The 17,261-nt window shown below is 47.0% G+C and overlaps 1 protein-coding gene across 2 annotated transcripts in view; it reads left to right on the top strand.

The window, feature by feature from the left end:
* Window positions 1-17,261, top strand: part of FBXO16 (F-box protein 16) — a 62,850-nt gene that overhangs the window by 8,523 nt on the left and 37,066 nt on the right. For both annotated transcript variants that reach the window (XM_084622968.1, XM_084622967.1), the window contains exon 2: window positions 14,573-14,716. In XM_084622968.1, the coding sequence (XP_084479094.1) occupies window positions 14,573-14,716 (144 nt within the window). The remainder of the gene's footprint in view (window positions 1-14,572; window positions 14,717-17,261) is intronic.

Below are 17,261 nucleotides of genomic sequence, written 5' to 3'. Positions count from 1 at the left end.
TTAATTCATGTTGCTCTGTGTTAAGTAGGGCAATTGCCTGAGATGTTGTATTAATTGCCTTTGCCGCAAAACACGCCAGGGCATTTAAAGTTCTTGCTGTGTAAGTGGCAAGCCCGGGGACCCCAACAATAGAGGCCGCTACGGCGGTATACTCAGAGCGGCTGAAAAGATTGACATCTGCGACACAATCTTCTGAAAGGGGTGTACTTCTTTTACTGCACTTTTGGCCGGCAAAAGGCAAAATTAGTGTTATTCTACTGAGGCAACAAAGGGTGCCATCGCTTAAATTTGCGGGAATATAACTAAAGGAACATGAGCCGCAGGTAAAAAACCACCCTGATGGTAGGATGATATGGCCATAATTGTACGAAACATTCATGGCATGGGAACAATTTAAAAAAGGTTGAGGAAATTTGCCAACAGCCTAAGGGCACCTTTGTACAAGTGCAATTGACCACACGCGCACAGGTGACATTGTTGGCCCCGGCCGGATACGGTGTGTGGAGGGATACGGCCGTTTGAGGCAAAGTATAGTTGGCCGGGCCCCAATTAGCCATGCCAGAGTACTGGGAAGAGAGATTCGCGTAAGCAGCGAGCATTGTCTGATTCCCTATTTCCTCAGGGTGATGACATACTGGAATAAGGCATGTACCTAACAGTTCTCCGGCTGCTACAGAATCAGATAAACAAAAGTGGGTAACATTTGCTATTGAAGCCAATCTTTCCCATAGGTTATATGTCATTCGGGCCCGTAACGGAGGAAGCACTCCCGAGCCAACCCCTACAGGAAATAGCAGGCACAAAAAGCATACAATCAATACAGAATTAGCAGTAATTTGGGCGAGAATTGCCAGAAACAGAGTCTCAGGAGTCTCTGGCTGTTGGTTTGCTGCCAGTCTTCATTGAGCCACGGCGACCAATGCTTTTACTGCTCCCCATGTCATGGGCTGGCTTGGGACGCTACGCCTCCTCCGTCTCCGTCCCGCCGTTGTCGACCCGGGAGGCACCGCGTTCTCCTCCAAGATCAGCTGAAACTCCGGTATGGGATTCGATAGCCCCTGGTGCCACGCCGTGCTGATTCAGTGCCGGTCGCACACAACGGGCCGTAACCCACAACGGTCCTGCAGGGAGAGACACAGCAGCATATTCCCGACCCCAAGTGATTAAAGGTACTGGGCCCAGCCATTGCGGATCGGGCAGCTGATGGTAATAGACACGCAGTCTTTCCAGTACCTCGGATTTGTGAAAATGCCGATCCGCGGGGGTCTGCTGATCTGCGTTCAGCGTTAAATTATTTAAAGTAAACAAAAGGATATGCAATTGTTGCTGAATGTCTCCTAAGGTTCGGAGACGCAGCTCCCCTTGTTTTAATTAAAAAGAAAAGGAGTACTTGTGGCACCTTAGAAACTAACCAATTTATTTGAGCATGAGCTTTCGTGAGCTACAGCTCACTTCATCGGATGCATGGGCATGCATCCGATGAAGTGAGCTGTAGCTCACGAAAGCTCATGCTCAAATAAATTGGTTAGTCTCTAAGGTGCCACAAGTACTCCTTTTCTTTTTGCGAATACAGACTAACACGGCTGTTACTCTGAAACTTGTTTTAATTGTTTGTCGAGCAAGGTTTTTAGCGTGCGATTTGCACGTTCAACAATGGCTTGGCCCATGGAATTATAAGGAATCCCGTGTTTGAGACAGACGTCCCATTGGGCACAAAAGGTGGAGAGGGCTGTGGAGCAATAGGCTGGGGCATTATCCGTTTTTATCTGGCTCGGGCGACCCATAACAGCACAACAGGCTAGCAAATGGTGAATAACTTTGGGAGTGGCTTCCCCACGCTGTGGGGTCGCCCAGAGGAATCCCAGATAGGTATCAATGGAAACATGTAAAAACGAATAGGGGCGGAATTGTGGCACGTGAGTGACATCCATTTGCCACAGCTGATTCGCTGCGGTGCCTCTGGGGTTAATGGCATAAGAAAAGGTAGGGGCAGCAGCGGCACAGTGGGGGCAGAAACAACCAATAGAACATGCATGATCAGCAGGAATGTGAAACTGTCAGGCCAAAACAGAGGCAGACTGATGGAAAAAGGAGTAGCTTTCAATGGGGTCAGAAAAAAGGGAATTTACCTAACCATGTAACGCGCGATTGGCGCGCGCATTGCCCTCAGTAAGTAGCCCAGGCAGAGGGGTATGACTGCGAATATGAGCAACAAAATAAGGGAAATTACGAGTGGTGATGAGATACTGTAAGGACAAAAACAGGCGAAGAAGGTCTGCATTGACCTGAGGGGTAATGAGGGCAAGGGGTAAATGATCAATTACCTGATAAACATAATGCGTGTCCACGATTAAATTAAAGGGACAATCAGCAAAAAGTTGAAAGGCCAAAATAACAGCAGCCAGTTCTGAGCACTGCGCGGAACGCTGAGACAGCGTAAAACAAGAATGCCAATGAGGGGGGTCACCTAATTGATAGGCGACAACACCGCGATGTGGAGAGCCATCAGTAAAAAGAGTGATAGCTGAAACAATAGGTCGAGAGCGGCTAAGACGATGTACGATTAGTGGCACCTTTTGTGTAATCACCAACCGAGGATCTTTTGGGGGATTATAAGAGATCTCTCCCACATAATCACAAAGAGCAACCTGCCAGGCCAAGGAAGTGTGGTACAAGGAATCAAATTCACTACGTGACAAGGGGAACACAATGGCAACTAAATCAGTGCCCGTGAGTTGCACTGCACGGTGGCAGGCTTTTCGAACAAGATCGGACAGGGCGTCTAAATAAGGATAAATGTTCCAAGGAGGAGTGGATGACAAATATATCCACTCTATGATAGAGACGGCTGTGTCCGTACGAGGTACAAACAGAGCTGCAGTAGGCATATGAGGGGTGGCAAGGAGAACCAACCGCAGGGGACGAACCTCAGTGAGTCTATCCACAAACTGCTAACTCAACGCTGCATTGATCTGTCGAATGCAGGCAATGTGCTCCTCAGTGATGGCAATAACTGCGCCTGGTGCCCGTAGGAGCTTGAACAACGGCTGCAGCATCGATGTGGGGAGACGGAAGTAGGGTCGAATCCAATTTAAATGAGCCAAAATCTGTTGTAATTTAACAAGGGTTAGGGGTTGGGGTAGGACCACTTCCGGGAGAACAGGGGCAGCATAGGTTTGTAAAACCTTATGCCCAAGGTATTGGTAGTGATAAGAGCGTTGGATTTTTTCTGGTGCCACTAACAGGCCATTTTGGCTGAGAATCTGAGACAAATATTCAAGCTGTTGTGCCATGACCTGGGGACCACTAAGCAAAATGTCATCCATATAATGGTAAACCTTTAGTGTGGGGTATTGGGCACGAAAAGGGGCGAGGGCCCGATCCACAAAAAGTTGACACAAGGTTGGACTATTTTGCATTCCCTGGGGCAAGACCTTCCACTGATACCTTTGAGAAGGTCGCTGATTATTATATTCTGGCACCGTAAACGCGAATTTTTCACGATCTTGTGGGCAAAGGGGGATGGTGAAGAAACAATCTTTTAAATCTAACACACAAAGCTGATCGGTTTGAGGAATTAAATTCGGGTTTGGCAACCCAAACTGCAAGGGGCCCATGGGTTGGATGCGTTTATTTATTTCCCTTAAATCATGTAACAGCCTCCATGCACCAGATTTTTTCTTAATAATGAACACCGGGGTGTTCCAAGGACTAGTGGAGCTCTCCAAGCGCTGTGCATGCAAATGTTGCTGCACAAGCGAATGAAGTGCTTTCAGCTTTTCTAGAGGGAGGGGCCACTGGTCAGTCCATACGGGCTCTAAGGATTGCCATACCAATGGTAATGCGGAGGGCAAGGTGGGTGAGGGAGGGTTTGGGGCCATTATATATTAATATCGAGGGTGGTGTCCAGCTTTGCAAGTAAGTCACAGCCCCAAATATTGAGGTGGACAGGGAGCACAAAAGGGCGGATCGTAGCAAGGGCACGGCCTCCTGGTTTAGAGACCATGACCCAAGACAAACTTTGGCACCCAGGTTTGCTACCCCCGATCCCCCACAACTCTTTAGAAGGAACTGTTGGCCAACTGACCAGCCACTCCGGATCACGAATCACCGTAACGTCAGCTCCAGTGTCCACCAGCCCTGTAAAAGGAACATCATTTAAGAGAAGTGTTAACTGAGGTTTCGAGGGGCGGACCGACATTGTTAGAGCAACAAGTGGAGAGGAGGTATTGTGAGACGGCAACTGAGACAGCGTTGATCCAAAGCCGTTCCCGCCCCGGGCCCGATCCTCTGCGGCTGGCACCTGAGAGAGGACTAAAATAAATTGTGCAATCGATCGTCCACGCGGGAGCGACTGCGGAAGATGGATCCACACCTGAACCTTAATAACGCCGGTGTAATCGGCATCAATGACCCCTGGGATGAAAAAAAACCCGTTTCCCAGCATGTGAGCGAGGGAGAACCAGACCCACAAATCCGGCAGGGAGGGGTCCCGTCACCTGTGTAGGTATGGCGCAAACCTCCCCCAGCAACCGAAAATCAGTGTCCTCCTGCATAATCAAATCAAGCCCTGCACTTCCGGCAGTCGCCGCCCTCATGGAGTCTATGGATTTTAAGGCAGAGGGGCAGTCATCTGAGTGGGAAACACCCCTGTTTGGCCCTGGGTTCGGGGGGGACCCGTCGTGCGGTTTCCCGACCCGCTACGACACTGATTAGCCCAGTGATAGCCCTTCCGACTCTTGGGACACTTCTTTGAGGGGCGAGCAGGCGCTGTCGAGGAGCGGCACTCCCGCTGAAAGTGACCCTCCTTACCACAGCAGTAACAACGCTTCCCCTCCTTTCCGCTTTTTCGCAGAGCGGCAGCCAGAACCCGAGCTTTATGTGCTTGGGTTCCGATGTTTTGGCACGCCCGCAGCATGTCCGACAGCTCTAGAATTCCAGAGGCTTGTGCCGCCTGGAGAGCACAGCGGCAATCCTCGTTCGCATTTTCAACCGCCATTTTTAACAGGATCTCCTGAGCTGCTGCAGGGCTATCCACCTGTCGGAGGATAGCCTCCTGCAATCTGTTGGTAAAATCCATAAAGGACTCTGATGCACCCTGACGGATACTGGCAAAGCTTTTAGTAGGCCTGCCTGAATCCGGGACCTTCCGGAAGGCATGCTGGGCGCAGGTGGAAATAATGGAGAAGACGGCCTGAGGGAGTTGAGACTGCATCTGAACGGTAGCAAACTGGCCCTCCCCTGCCAAGTGCTCATAAATGACACCTTGCTCTCTATATACCTGGGCTTGGCGTTCCGCCATCTGCCGATACTCACTAAGCCAAATAACATACTGGCTGGGCGTCAGCATCATGCACAACAGCGCTCTCCAGTCTTCAGGGACCAGGGTGTACCCAGTATCTAGTCCTTCAATGAGACCACGTACATACGTACTAGTCAGGCCGAACTTGCGAATCGCTTTCTTTACCTCTCGGATCACCGAGTAAGGCAAACTGACCCAGTTTGCAAGCTGGTTGCCCTGGCCATCATCCTGCCAGGTCATGCGGACAAACTGAGACCAAATCAGCCAGCTCCTCTGCTGTAATATTGGAGCGAGTCTTCGCTGTGTGAAGCATTTGTTGCACCAGCGAAAGCCCCTGAGCAGATGCAGACGACCCCCCGGGGGGCCCCGGAGCATGAGGCCCCACGGGGGGATGGCGATCACACACCGGCTCCGGTGGGGATGACAGGAGAGGCAGTGGTAATTGAGGCGCTGGGGGCGAAGCAGGGGGAGGGATGGCTGCAGGAGTGGACGGGGGTGGCGAGATCGACAGCCCCTCTATTGGCGTGGGAGAGGGTCTATCTGAGGCGACACGCTGTATCATGTCACAGCAGAGGTGCCAGGCATGTAAAGCCTGCATGGGCGTCCGAGGCTCTTTGTGCAATGTCTGGCCCAACCACTCCCAGTCCGCTAGCTTAAGGGTTCCGGCTTCAGGGTACCACGGGCATTGGGCACTCACCTCCTGTAGCAGGAGAGTGAGTTCTCGAGTGGGGCAATCATGCTGAGCCTTACGCAGCAAATACTGTAGCTCATTGCAGTGTTGCACTTGCAAAGCAGAGAGGGAGCTTCCCATACTTACCACAATGAAAAATACTCACCGGGATCTGCAAAGCGGATGAGTGATGCGTCTGAAACCCTTGCCGGGCGAGGTGAGTGCTGAGGGCCCCACGTTTGGGCGCCAGTTGTTGCGGTTCAAATACAAGACAGACAAGGCTTTAAGCAAGCAAGCAGGCTGGTCTGCCGACGGGCTTCTGCCTGTCAGCTTTTCCACCCTCTCTTTTATTTCTCTCCCCCCTGCGCATTACATACTCCAACCGCAAAAGCAAACAACAAAGGAAATAATATGACTTTAATATTCTTATTTACCAGCCTCTATCTACTACAGTCCTTGCTCTCAGGCCTTGAGCCCAGTCCAAGGAAGCTTCCCACGGTTCATGTCCTCTGAGCGACTTCCCATGGTCCATGTCCTTGGACGGAGCAGTGTGTGCACTGCTCCTACACAACACTCAGGGTGTGCCCTGAATGTTTCCAGGTGCATGAACTCTACATGAACCCTTCACCCCGTGATGCATTGCTTTGTATCCCAGCAATCCCTGTGCTTTCCGCATTTGGCAATCCGCATTTGGCGCCATCTTTCAATGCTTTATGAACTGCGCGCTCTGCCTCGTCGGTCTGCAGGAATGGATCCCAAACTGTTGACCAGTATGCTGCTCACTCTGACTGACACATCACGAGTGGCAGTGGAGTTATTCCTTTAACTACAAAGGCAAGAGGAGTGTGACATTGATCTCGCCACGCGTAGTAGCTACGACACGAGATTGCTTATGGCATTCATGGAGGTGCTGACCACAGTGGAACACTGCTTTTGGGCTCGGGGAAACAAGCACTGAGTGGTGGGATCACATTGTCATGCACGTCTGGGATGATGAGCAGGCTGCAGAATTTTCGGATGAGGAAAGCTACATTCATGGGACTGTGTGATGAGCTCACCCCAGCTCTGAGGCACAAGGACACTAGAATGAGCGCTGCCCTTCTGTTGGACAAGTGCGTGGTGATTGCACTGTGGAAGCTCGCTACTCCAGACTGCTACTGATCGGTCACTAACCAGTTCAGATTAGGAAAGTCAACCATTGGACTCATTTTGATGGAAGTGTGCAGGGCCATTAATCGCATCCTGCTCCGAAAGACTGAGACTCTGGGAAACGTGCATGACATTGTGGATGGCTTTGCACAAATGGGCTTCCCTAACTGCAGAGGGGTGATAGATAGCACGCATATTCCAATTCTGGCACCAGACCACCTAGCCACTGAGAACATTAATTGGAAGGGGATTTCTCTATGGTTCTTCAGGTGCTTGTGGATCACCGTGGGCGTTTCACTAACATTAACACTGGCTGGTCCGGAAAGGTGCATGATGCACACATTTTTCATAACACTGGCCTGTTCATGAAGCTGCAATCAGGGACTTTCTTCACGGACCAGAAGGTCACCGTAGGGGAAGTTGAAATGCCCATTTTGATCCTGGGAGACCCCACCTACCCCTTAATGCCATGGCTTATGAAGCCATACACGGGACACCTTGGCAGCAAGGAGCGGTTCAACAACAGGTTGAGCAAGTGCAGAATGACTGTTGAGTGTGCTTTTGGCTGTTTAAAGGCCCTCTGGTGCTGCCTATATGGGAAGCTGGACCTGGCCAATGACAATATTCCTGTGCTTCTAGCCTTGTGCTGTACTCTCCATAATATTTGTGAGGGGAAGTGTGAAAGCTTCACTCAGGGCTGGACCACTGAGGCTCAGCACCTGGAGGCTGAATTTGAACAGCCAGAGACCAGGGCTATTAGAGGGGCTCAGCATGGGGCTATAAGGATCAGGGATGCCTTGAGGCAGCAATTGAAGCTGGAAGCCACTAATATTTGTTGCTATGCTTGTGAGTGCAGTGCTTGTAATGCTAGGAGGTGATTGTGGGTGGTGCAGACGATGTACTATGGAGGTTTAAGATAATTGTCTGTTGCTTTGCAGGGCTCTGTTTGCTTTCAATTAATACTACCTTCTCCCTGTGTGATGAGGCGTTCCTAACTCAGGTTTACACAGGTACTTAAGGGAGGGGTCATAAAAGCAGCTGTTTAAGGAACCAGAAAGGGTGCTGAGGGAGTTGGCTGATGTGATTGCAGAGTCACTGGCCATTATCTTTGAAAATTCATGACGATCGGGGGAGGTACCGGGGGAGCTATCCCTCCCCCCCCCAGTAGTGCCCATATTTTAAAAAGGGAAGAAAGGGAACCTGGGGAACTACAGACCAGTCAGCCTCACTTCAGTCCCCAGCAAAATCATGGAGTAGGTCCTCAAGGAATCCATTTTGAAGCACTTGGAGGAGAGGAGGGTGATCAGGAACAGTCAACATGGATTCACCAAGGGCAAGTCATGCCTGCCCAACATGATTGCCTTCTATGATGAGATAACTGGCTCTGTGGATATGGGGAAAGTGACGAATGTGATATATCTTGACTTTAGCAAAGCTTTTGATACTGTCTCCCACAGTATTCTTGCCAGCAAGTTAAAGAAGTATGGATTGGATGAATGGACTATAAGGTGGTGTGACAGGGTCAGGCCAGATGGCTACAAGAGAGTGGTCGAAGGTAGATACATTAGTTCCAGGTTAAGCAGGTCCCCTTTCCCTGGATAAGATAACAGGGACTATTCTAGAACATTCAGGAACTTTCTAGAACTAATTAAGGCAGGTAGGCTAATTAGGACACCTGTAGCCAATTGGGAAGCTGCTAGAATTAATTAAGGCTAATCAGGACACCTGGTTTAAAAAGGCTGTCACTCCAGTTAGTGAGGTGTGCGTGCGAGGAGCTGGGAGCAAGAGGCGCAAGAAGCTGAGAGTGAGAAGGCGTACTACTGGAAGACTGAGAAGTACAAGCATTATCAGACATCAGGAGGAAGGTCCTGTGGTGAGAATAAAGAAGGTGTTGGGAGGAGGCCATGGGGAAGTAGCCCAGGGAATTGTAACTGTCACGCAGCTGTTACAGGGACCACTGTAGACAGCTGCAATCCACAGGGCCCTGGGCTGGAGCCCGGAGTAGAAGGCGGGCCTGGGTTCCCCCCATCCCTCCATCCCCTCAACTCCCTACTTGATACCGGAGGAGTTGGCCTGGACTGTGGGTTCCACCAGAGGGGAAGGTCTCTGGCTTCTTCCCTGATCCACTAGGTGGATCAGCAGAGACTGCAGGGATTGTTCTTCTTCCTTTTCCCCATGCTGGCCAGTGATGAGGCTAAGTGAATGAATGGCAGATTTGAGCCACGAAAGTGGCCAAACTGAGGGATGCCGTGAGCCTCTGAGGTGAGCAAATCCACCAGTAAGCGCAGGACCCACCAAGGCAGAGGAGGAACTTTGTCACAGTGGATAGAAAGCTGGCTAGATTGTTGGGCTCAATAGGTAGTCCTCACTGGCTCCATGTCTAGTTGGTAGCCGGTATCAAGTGGCGTGCCCCAGGGGTTGGTCCTGGAGCCGGTTTTGTTCAACATCTTTATTAATGATCTGGATGATGGAATGAATTGTGTCCTCAGCAAGTTCGCAGATGACACTAAACTGTGGGGAGAGGTAGATATGCTGGAGGGTAGGGATAGGGTCCAGAATGACCTAGATGAATTGGAAGATTGGGCCAAAAGAAATCTGATGAGGTTCAACAAGGACAAGTGCAGAATCCTGCATTTAGGAAGGAAGAATCCCATGCACCACTACAGGCTGGGGACCAACTGGCAGTTCTGCAGAAGGACTTGGGGATTACCGTGGACGAGAAGATGGATATGAGTCAGCAGCGTGCCCTTGTTGCCAAGAAAGCCAATGGCATATTGGGCTGTATTAGTAGGAGCATTGCCAGCAGATCGAGGGAAGTGATTATTCCCCTCTATTCGGCACTGGTGAGGACACACCTGGAGTATTGTATCCAGTTTTGGGCCCCACACTACAGAAGAGATGTGGACAGATTGGAGAGAGTCCAGCGGAGGGCAACGAAAATGATTAGGGGGCTGGGGCACATGACTTATGAGGAGAGGCTGATGGAACTGGGGTTATTTTGTCTGCAGAAGAGAAGAGTGAGGCGAGATTTGATAGCAGCCTTCAACTACCTGAAGCGGGGTTCCAAAGAGGATGGAGCTTGGCTGTTCTCAGTGGTACCAGATGACAGAACGAGGACCAATGGTCTCAAGTTGCAGTGGGGGAGGTCTAGGTTGGCTATTAGGAAACACTGTTTCACTAGGAGGGTGGTGAAGCACTGGAATGGGTTACCTAGGGAGGTGGTGGAATCTCCATCCTTAGCGGTTTTTAAGGTCTGGCTTGACAAAACCCTGGCTGGAATGATTTAGTTGGGGATTGGTCCTGCTTTGAGCAGGGAGTGGGACTAGAGGACCTCCTGAGGTCTGTTCCAACCCTAATATTCTATGATTCTATGAAAGAAGAGCCTGTGTAGGAAGAAGGCTGTTATCTGTGAAACCAGGGTTGGGATTATTTTTGGTTATGTTTTGATGCTTTGATATAAATTCTCTCTCAGAACAGGAACATGACTGCCTGACCCTGGTTTTTTGTTTGTTTGTTTGTTTTTTGATTTGTACTGAACTGCTTCACCAGCCTGCAGTGTTATTGTAAGCACTGTCCTTCTTGTGCAGTGGATGAGGCCAGCGTGCTGTAGAAAAAATAGTATGTTATCATGTAGGTTAAAACTATATCATAGTGCAATGCACAAGAAAGCCAAATTAAGGTTACACAGGCAACCTTAATTCTGGCATTTCCTAACTTTGGAGTGCTTGACTTTGCAACCTGTCATCTACTTACAATAACTGCTTTAAAAAACTCCCCATCAAAAAGAAACCAGGAATGAGGAGTCCTATCAGAGAGTCTCCTGATCTAGCTATTAAACCATAGTGCATCAAAAGATAGTGAGGACAGCAAGTGTGTATGTTTTACTGGTTCTCTTCACTCCTCTGCTTCCATCATATTTTTAAAGAGATAAAAAAATTCAAGGAAAGCGTGATCTGCTGGGACTGATCCTGCCGCATTTGCAGAAGGAAAGAAGAGAATCTTGACTGGATAGCCTGCAGGATTGGGCTTTCTGTAAGGTTTTTCTTGTGAGCATCAGAGTGTGTTTGTATCGGCCAAGTGCTATACAAAGGTGTTTGCTCTGGGTTTTGTAGTACTTGGAGGTATGGCAGGATAGCAATATATACTGTATCAGAGTTAGCTTTTCTTTTGTTCCAGAAGTCCTAAATCATCCTGCCATCATGAAAGCTTTAAAATAAACATACTGAAGTATTTATAGAACAGGCACCCAATCACCATATTAAGGACTTCAGACATTTTTAATGCCACTTCATTTAAAAGAAATTATTGAATTTTCAGAATATTATAATCTAAGACTCCAATCCTGCCACTGGCTGCATGGGGATGGGCCCTTATGCAGAACAATTAAAGCCTGTTACAGGATTGAGGATAAAGAAAAAGACTTTCACATATTTGGACAAATATTTGTATAAAGACACTACCATTTAGACCAGTAGAGATGACATTTATTTGGTGCCACAAAAGAGAGAATTTAAAAAAAACCCAAAAACATAGTGCAGTGACACATATGACCTCAGGTCTCCAATTGTTGTTAAAAAAAAAAAACAATGCCATAAGCCACAGGATCAATACAAACATCCAAAAACAAATCCACTAAAATGCAGGAAGATAGGAGCTTTCAATCAATTCTTAACCATTTTGAATCTCATTCTGCTAGTCAAATATAAAGGAAGCAAATGGACTCTTGGAGGACTGGGTATTGTATGCTCATCAAAATCAGGAAAGAGCCATTTTATGTTTTTTAAAATGATGTATAACCTAGTAGGAAAAATAGTGCAAAAGTATCTCCAACGTTATTGCATTTATCTTTAAGAAGATTAAATCTTTGCAGCTTGTTTTCTCTGCAGTGTCAGGAGCTTGGGGAAAAAAAACTTAATTGCTTCCTGATTTGCGCAAAACCTCTTTTGGTCATTCACTGATCAAAAAAACAGGGGAAAGCATTTAACATAATTCCTGATTGGAAAGACCCACTTGATTTATTTGTTAGTAGTAGCAGCAGTATGACAGTATCATACAGAGACCTAGTCAGGCTTGAGGGTCCCATTGTGCTCGCTGCTGTAGACATATAAAATTAAGCCTCTGCCCCAGAAGTTTTGCTGTCTAAGGCCCTGATCCAGCAGTGTTCTTAAGCACATGCCTCATGTTAAGCACTTAAATAGTCCCATTAAAGTAAATGAGACCACTCACATGCTTAAAATTAGTGATATGTTTAAAAAGAAAAGGAGTACTTGTGGCACCTTAAAGACTAATCAATTTATTTGAGCATAAGCTTTCGTGAGCTACAGCTCACTTCATCAGATGCTTATGCTCAAATAAATTGGTCTGTCTCTAAGGTGCCACAAGTACTCCTTTTCTTTTTGCGAATACAGACTAGCACGGCTGCTACTCTGAAACCTATATGTTTAAGAATCTTGCTGAGTTGGGTGGGGCCTAATAGGCTTACTGTAGTTGTAGTTGAAGGAATAGCCCTGTCTGTTGTCAGCAAAGGTTCATGTTTACATGTGTAAGGTTTCCTCCAAAAAAGTAGGTAAAGATACAGAGGGATTTTCTCCTTCTGAGCCCTCTTTTAGACACAGTATATAGTGATTGGAGGCCCTTGATTTCTTTACCCTTTCCCACAGGTTGAAGGTGCTGGAACACCTGAACAATTGTTTTGAATAACAGTTTTAATTACGTACCACCATCTATCTTAAATTGATCTTTTTCTTTTAGTAGATTGAAATGATTTTTTTCTCATAAGCTCCATAGAATCATCCTTAAAGATTAGATTCTCATAGCCTTCACTCAGATGTTCAAGGAAATAAAAGGGGATTAAGGCCATCCTGACTCCGTCATTTGCTCCTGCTCAGATTGTGACTCTCTGAGATACAGTTCTTTCTCTGGTCTGCCCCAGGAGCAGAATCCTAGTTTACAATCTAGCCCTAACTGAAATAAGGCCAGATCCAAAACCCAGTTAAGTTAATGGAAAGACTCTCATAGACTTCAGTGACTTTGGATCAGGCCATTAGTGCATATAGATGTTAAGGTAATGAGCACAATATAAAAACCTAGCTAGATCTCTGGGTTTGTAGTGTTATATTACATATACCCATGGGCCTGAAACAAGCACATTAACCAAAAAACCTTCAACCAATAACCCAAGCAGAAAACCCAGAGACTCCATAAAATCCACTAGGGACTTAGCTGTTGCTTTTGATTTTACGTGGAAGGTACTCAATTACTACAGTGAAACTCAGAGGCTTGTCTACACTAAAGCATTAGGTCGACATAAGGCAGCTTATGTCGACCTAATTATGTCCGTGTACGCACTACATCCTTGCTCAAACCAATGTAAGTGCCCTACTACACCAACATAATAACTCCACCTCCACGAGAGGCATAGGGCTTATGTCAGTGTAGTTACAGCGACACAGTGTCATTGTGGACACTGTGGGTTACTTAGGTTGGCTGTCTTGTCAATTTCACAGCTCCATGCTAGAACCTGAAATTGACAAGAAAGCTGGGTGGATGGGGGGCTCCAGCTAGAGCCAGGCTGGGCCCACAGGGCTCCATGCCAGGCTGGGCTTCCCCCTGGGGTCCTGGCTTCCCCCCTTCCAGCAGGGCTTCTGCCCTGGGGCTCCTGGCTCCCTACACAGGAGCACAGCAGCCACCTAGCAGGGAGTGGGTAGCTGAGAGCGGGAGGGGTTGCCCCCAAGCTACCAATGGGGACCTGGGAGCCCGGCTGAGAGCTGGGAGCCTGGAATCTGAGCAAGAGCCCGTCTGGGAATGGGGATCCTCAGGGCAGCTCTTGGGCAGAGAGCGAGGAGCCCCAAGGCAATCTGGCTCCAGGGGGGAGCTATGTGTGGAGATGAGAGCCCAGGCTCTCAGCCCCTCTTAAATTGGTGGAGTTGCTCCTGGTGAGGACACGTACCACCAACGGAAAAAGGGCAGAGTGGACATGAACCACCGCAGTAATTACTGTGGTGGCTGTAAGTTGACCTAACATAGGTTGACTTAAGTTTTTAGTGTAGACATGCCCTAAGATAGATAAGTGTGATGCTGTGCATATTGTTGGATTCTGAATGGCCTGTAGGATTTCCACGGGGAAAATTTGAGCATCAAGTGTTGTGATTCTTCTTCATTCAGCTTTGCCAACTGGATTTTATTGAAAAAGGTCTTGATATTCTTTTGTGTGTCTGTAAATCTTATCATAAAAGCCTCTAAAACCATAGAATTGTCCTTTTCTATATGAAATGTTAACTTTACTTTGCAGGATTCAAGTTTATGAGGAAGAGTTTTACTTGACTCATTGCTATGCCATGGAACTTGTACATTCCTTCTTGATGAAATTCATGATTTTCACTAACAGTGCTTTAGCATCGGCAATGGGGCATCACAGAAATAATGCTGGTCTTTTATTCTAACTGTTTTAGCCTCGTCTGCAGAAGGATATTAGGGTGGCCTGCAAGCTTGCATTCCTGATGGCATTTGCACCTCCTAAAAACATGGATGGCCCCAAACTGCAAACCAAGATGAGCACATGGACACCTCTGAACAATCAGCTTATGAATGACAAGGTAAGTCCCATACAGCTGAGTCAGATATAAGCCAAATTCTGCTTCCCTTACTCATGTGAGGAGACTTTAATGCAAGTCAGTCAAGAATGATTTAGTCCCATAGTTAGAATCCATCCTATTATTTAAAGGTAGATTTTTTCTACTGCAGATGAGCCAAATCGTCAAGTCATTTATCTAATGGAAGTCACTGGGGGTTTTGCCTGAGTAAGGAATCAGTAATAACTGTTTAAAGACTTGAGGATTTAGCCCAGTAATATTAATGTATGCTGTATTGTGCATAAACTTTCAAAATAGAATTCCCTGTGTCTTTTCTTCTGTTTTCTTGCCGCTTGGGTTACTTTAAAACTACAAATGTCTTTGAATTGTTTAAGGTGCTGGACTCATATCCTTAGGGACTGAAGTCTTCAGTTGAGCCACAGAACAAGTACAGCACAGACAGGGGCAGTGCAGGCTTCACCAAATGGCCAATGTGCTTCATTTCGGACCAAAGAAGTTCGTGGTGCATGGCCGCTCTGCTGAGATTGCCGCCAAGGGTGCCATATATGTTAGAAGTCTTAGGGAGGTGCTCAGTTTATGAATAAAAAGATTTTTTTTCCGAATTTCAAACCCTACAGGCTATATCTGGGGTAAGTGCAGCTGGGCTTTCACACACATCTTCACCAGTAATATTCTTTCATCAGAATTTAGTTAAGAATTCCCTTGAGAAAGTTCGAGAATCTAATCTGCTTCCCATACCTGTGCTGGTTCTGCAGGGCTGACAGGAGGAAAAATAGAAAAAATCTATTTCTGACCACTAAAACCAACGGATATTCCTCTCAGTACACACAGGGAGCAGTTCTGTCAAGAGATAAAGTGCCATTTTTATATAGTCATTTTTCTGATCATGTCTGCACTTTTAAAAGGGATCAGAGTGAGAAGAGAAAGGGACTTCAAGTTCTGAGGGGCAGAGTAGAAGAAGTCCTGAATGATAGAATCATAGAAATGTGGGGCCGGAAGGAACCTCGAGAGGTAAAGTAGAAAGAGACTGGAGAAGAGAAAAGAGATGCTTAGGAGGGTGACTTGTAGTAAAGAAGGCAGTGAGGGACAGGAGTGGGAGGAGATCAGAGTAAAGTTAAAGCAGAGTCATGCAAAGCCTTGAAAGAGAGGACAAGAAGCTCAAACTGATGTGGAAGAGGAGGAGAAGCCAGGGGACAATAATACTGATTTCTACTAATTTGTTTCCAAATGCCTGGAGTAAGCAGAGCTTCTTGGCAGATTTGGCTCAGCTGTATTCCTAAGAGTACTGAAAGCAAACACGGTATCTTTCTTTGATCAGAGGCCATTAACATTGCTTTCATTGAAATAACTCCCCAGTTTCACTTAAATTTTCCAAACGAAAACTTAGATCTTTGACTATATATCATTTTCTTGTGGCAAATGTTTTCAAAGTTGAGCCAATAAAAGGCTTACTAGAGGGCCTCTTATTTTGCCAAGTGCCTCATATTTGCCAAGTGCAAATAAAACAAAACAAACAATAACTGGAAACATGCAAAGAAAAGAAATGTCATTTTTCCACCCCTCCTGAAAGTCATTGTTAGGTTGACAATTGGACTGTACCAAATGTCAGCACTGATATTGTCTTTCTCTGCTGGAGTCTTTCTTGCTGGCTGCTAAAACAACAACATGTTTGGAGTTTGCAATGATGAATAATATTTTCCTAGTTGTGGTTAGTAACTGTTTCAATGTGCACTTGTGATTTGGGTGTATGAGTGTCTCCTCTTTGATCCTTATGACAGAATAGCTACTGTATTCTACCTTTCCCAGTGCACTCTCCTGAGTGATGAAGGCAAGATTCTGATGCTTTCAGTCTGTGTCCTAGTGGATAAATGCCCACATCACAAAACCACCTCTACACTTGGCACTAATTGTGCCTCTGAGTGGTAGCCTCTTCAGAGGCTGTGGATGGCATGGGCCATGAAGACTGAACTCCTTTCTTACCCCTAAAGAAAGGGGTAAGAACTTAAGGTTGGAGCACAGTGGTATTGCCATGTGGGGAAGTATGAACTGCTGCTGCCCTGGCTGTAACTATTGAGGCGACAAAGACAGGTTTTGAGGTCTGTCTCACAGGAGCTCCTCGGGAGCACTGTATTCACTTAAAAAAACAAGCCCTAAATAAATAAAGGGTATAACTGTCAAATGAACCCTTTAAGGCCCTGATCAATGTGAATGGAATAGGTGGACCCATGTGGATCCTAGTGACTTCTGTGGACTCTGTATGGGTGTAAGAATTTCCCTGAAAAGACCAGATGGCGGGATTGAGGACTCATGTTTAACAGCATATGTAGATCTTTTTTCAAGCTGGATTTTTTTCCCCGAGACATAGAATATCAGGGTTGGAAGGGATCTCAGGAAGTCATCTAGTTCAAAGCACGACCAATCCTCAATTTTTGTCCCAGATCCCTAAATGGCCCCATCAAGGATTAAACTCACAACTCTGGGTTTAGCAGGCTAATACTCAAACCACTGAGCTATCCCTCCCCCCAACTTAGCTGTAGAGGCATCTTCA

The sequence above is a fragment of the Lepidochelys olivacea genome (genome assembly GCF_965140295.1).
Source record: "Lepidochelys olivacea isolate rLepOli2 genome assembly, chromosome: 3".
Taxonomy (NCBI): domain Eukaryota; kingdom Metazoa; phylum Chordata; order Testudines; family Cheloniidae; genus Lepidochelys; species Lepidochelys olivacea.
This window is presented reverse-complemented; position numbering and strand designations above follow the sequence as displayed.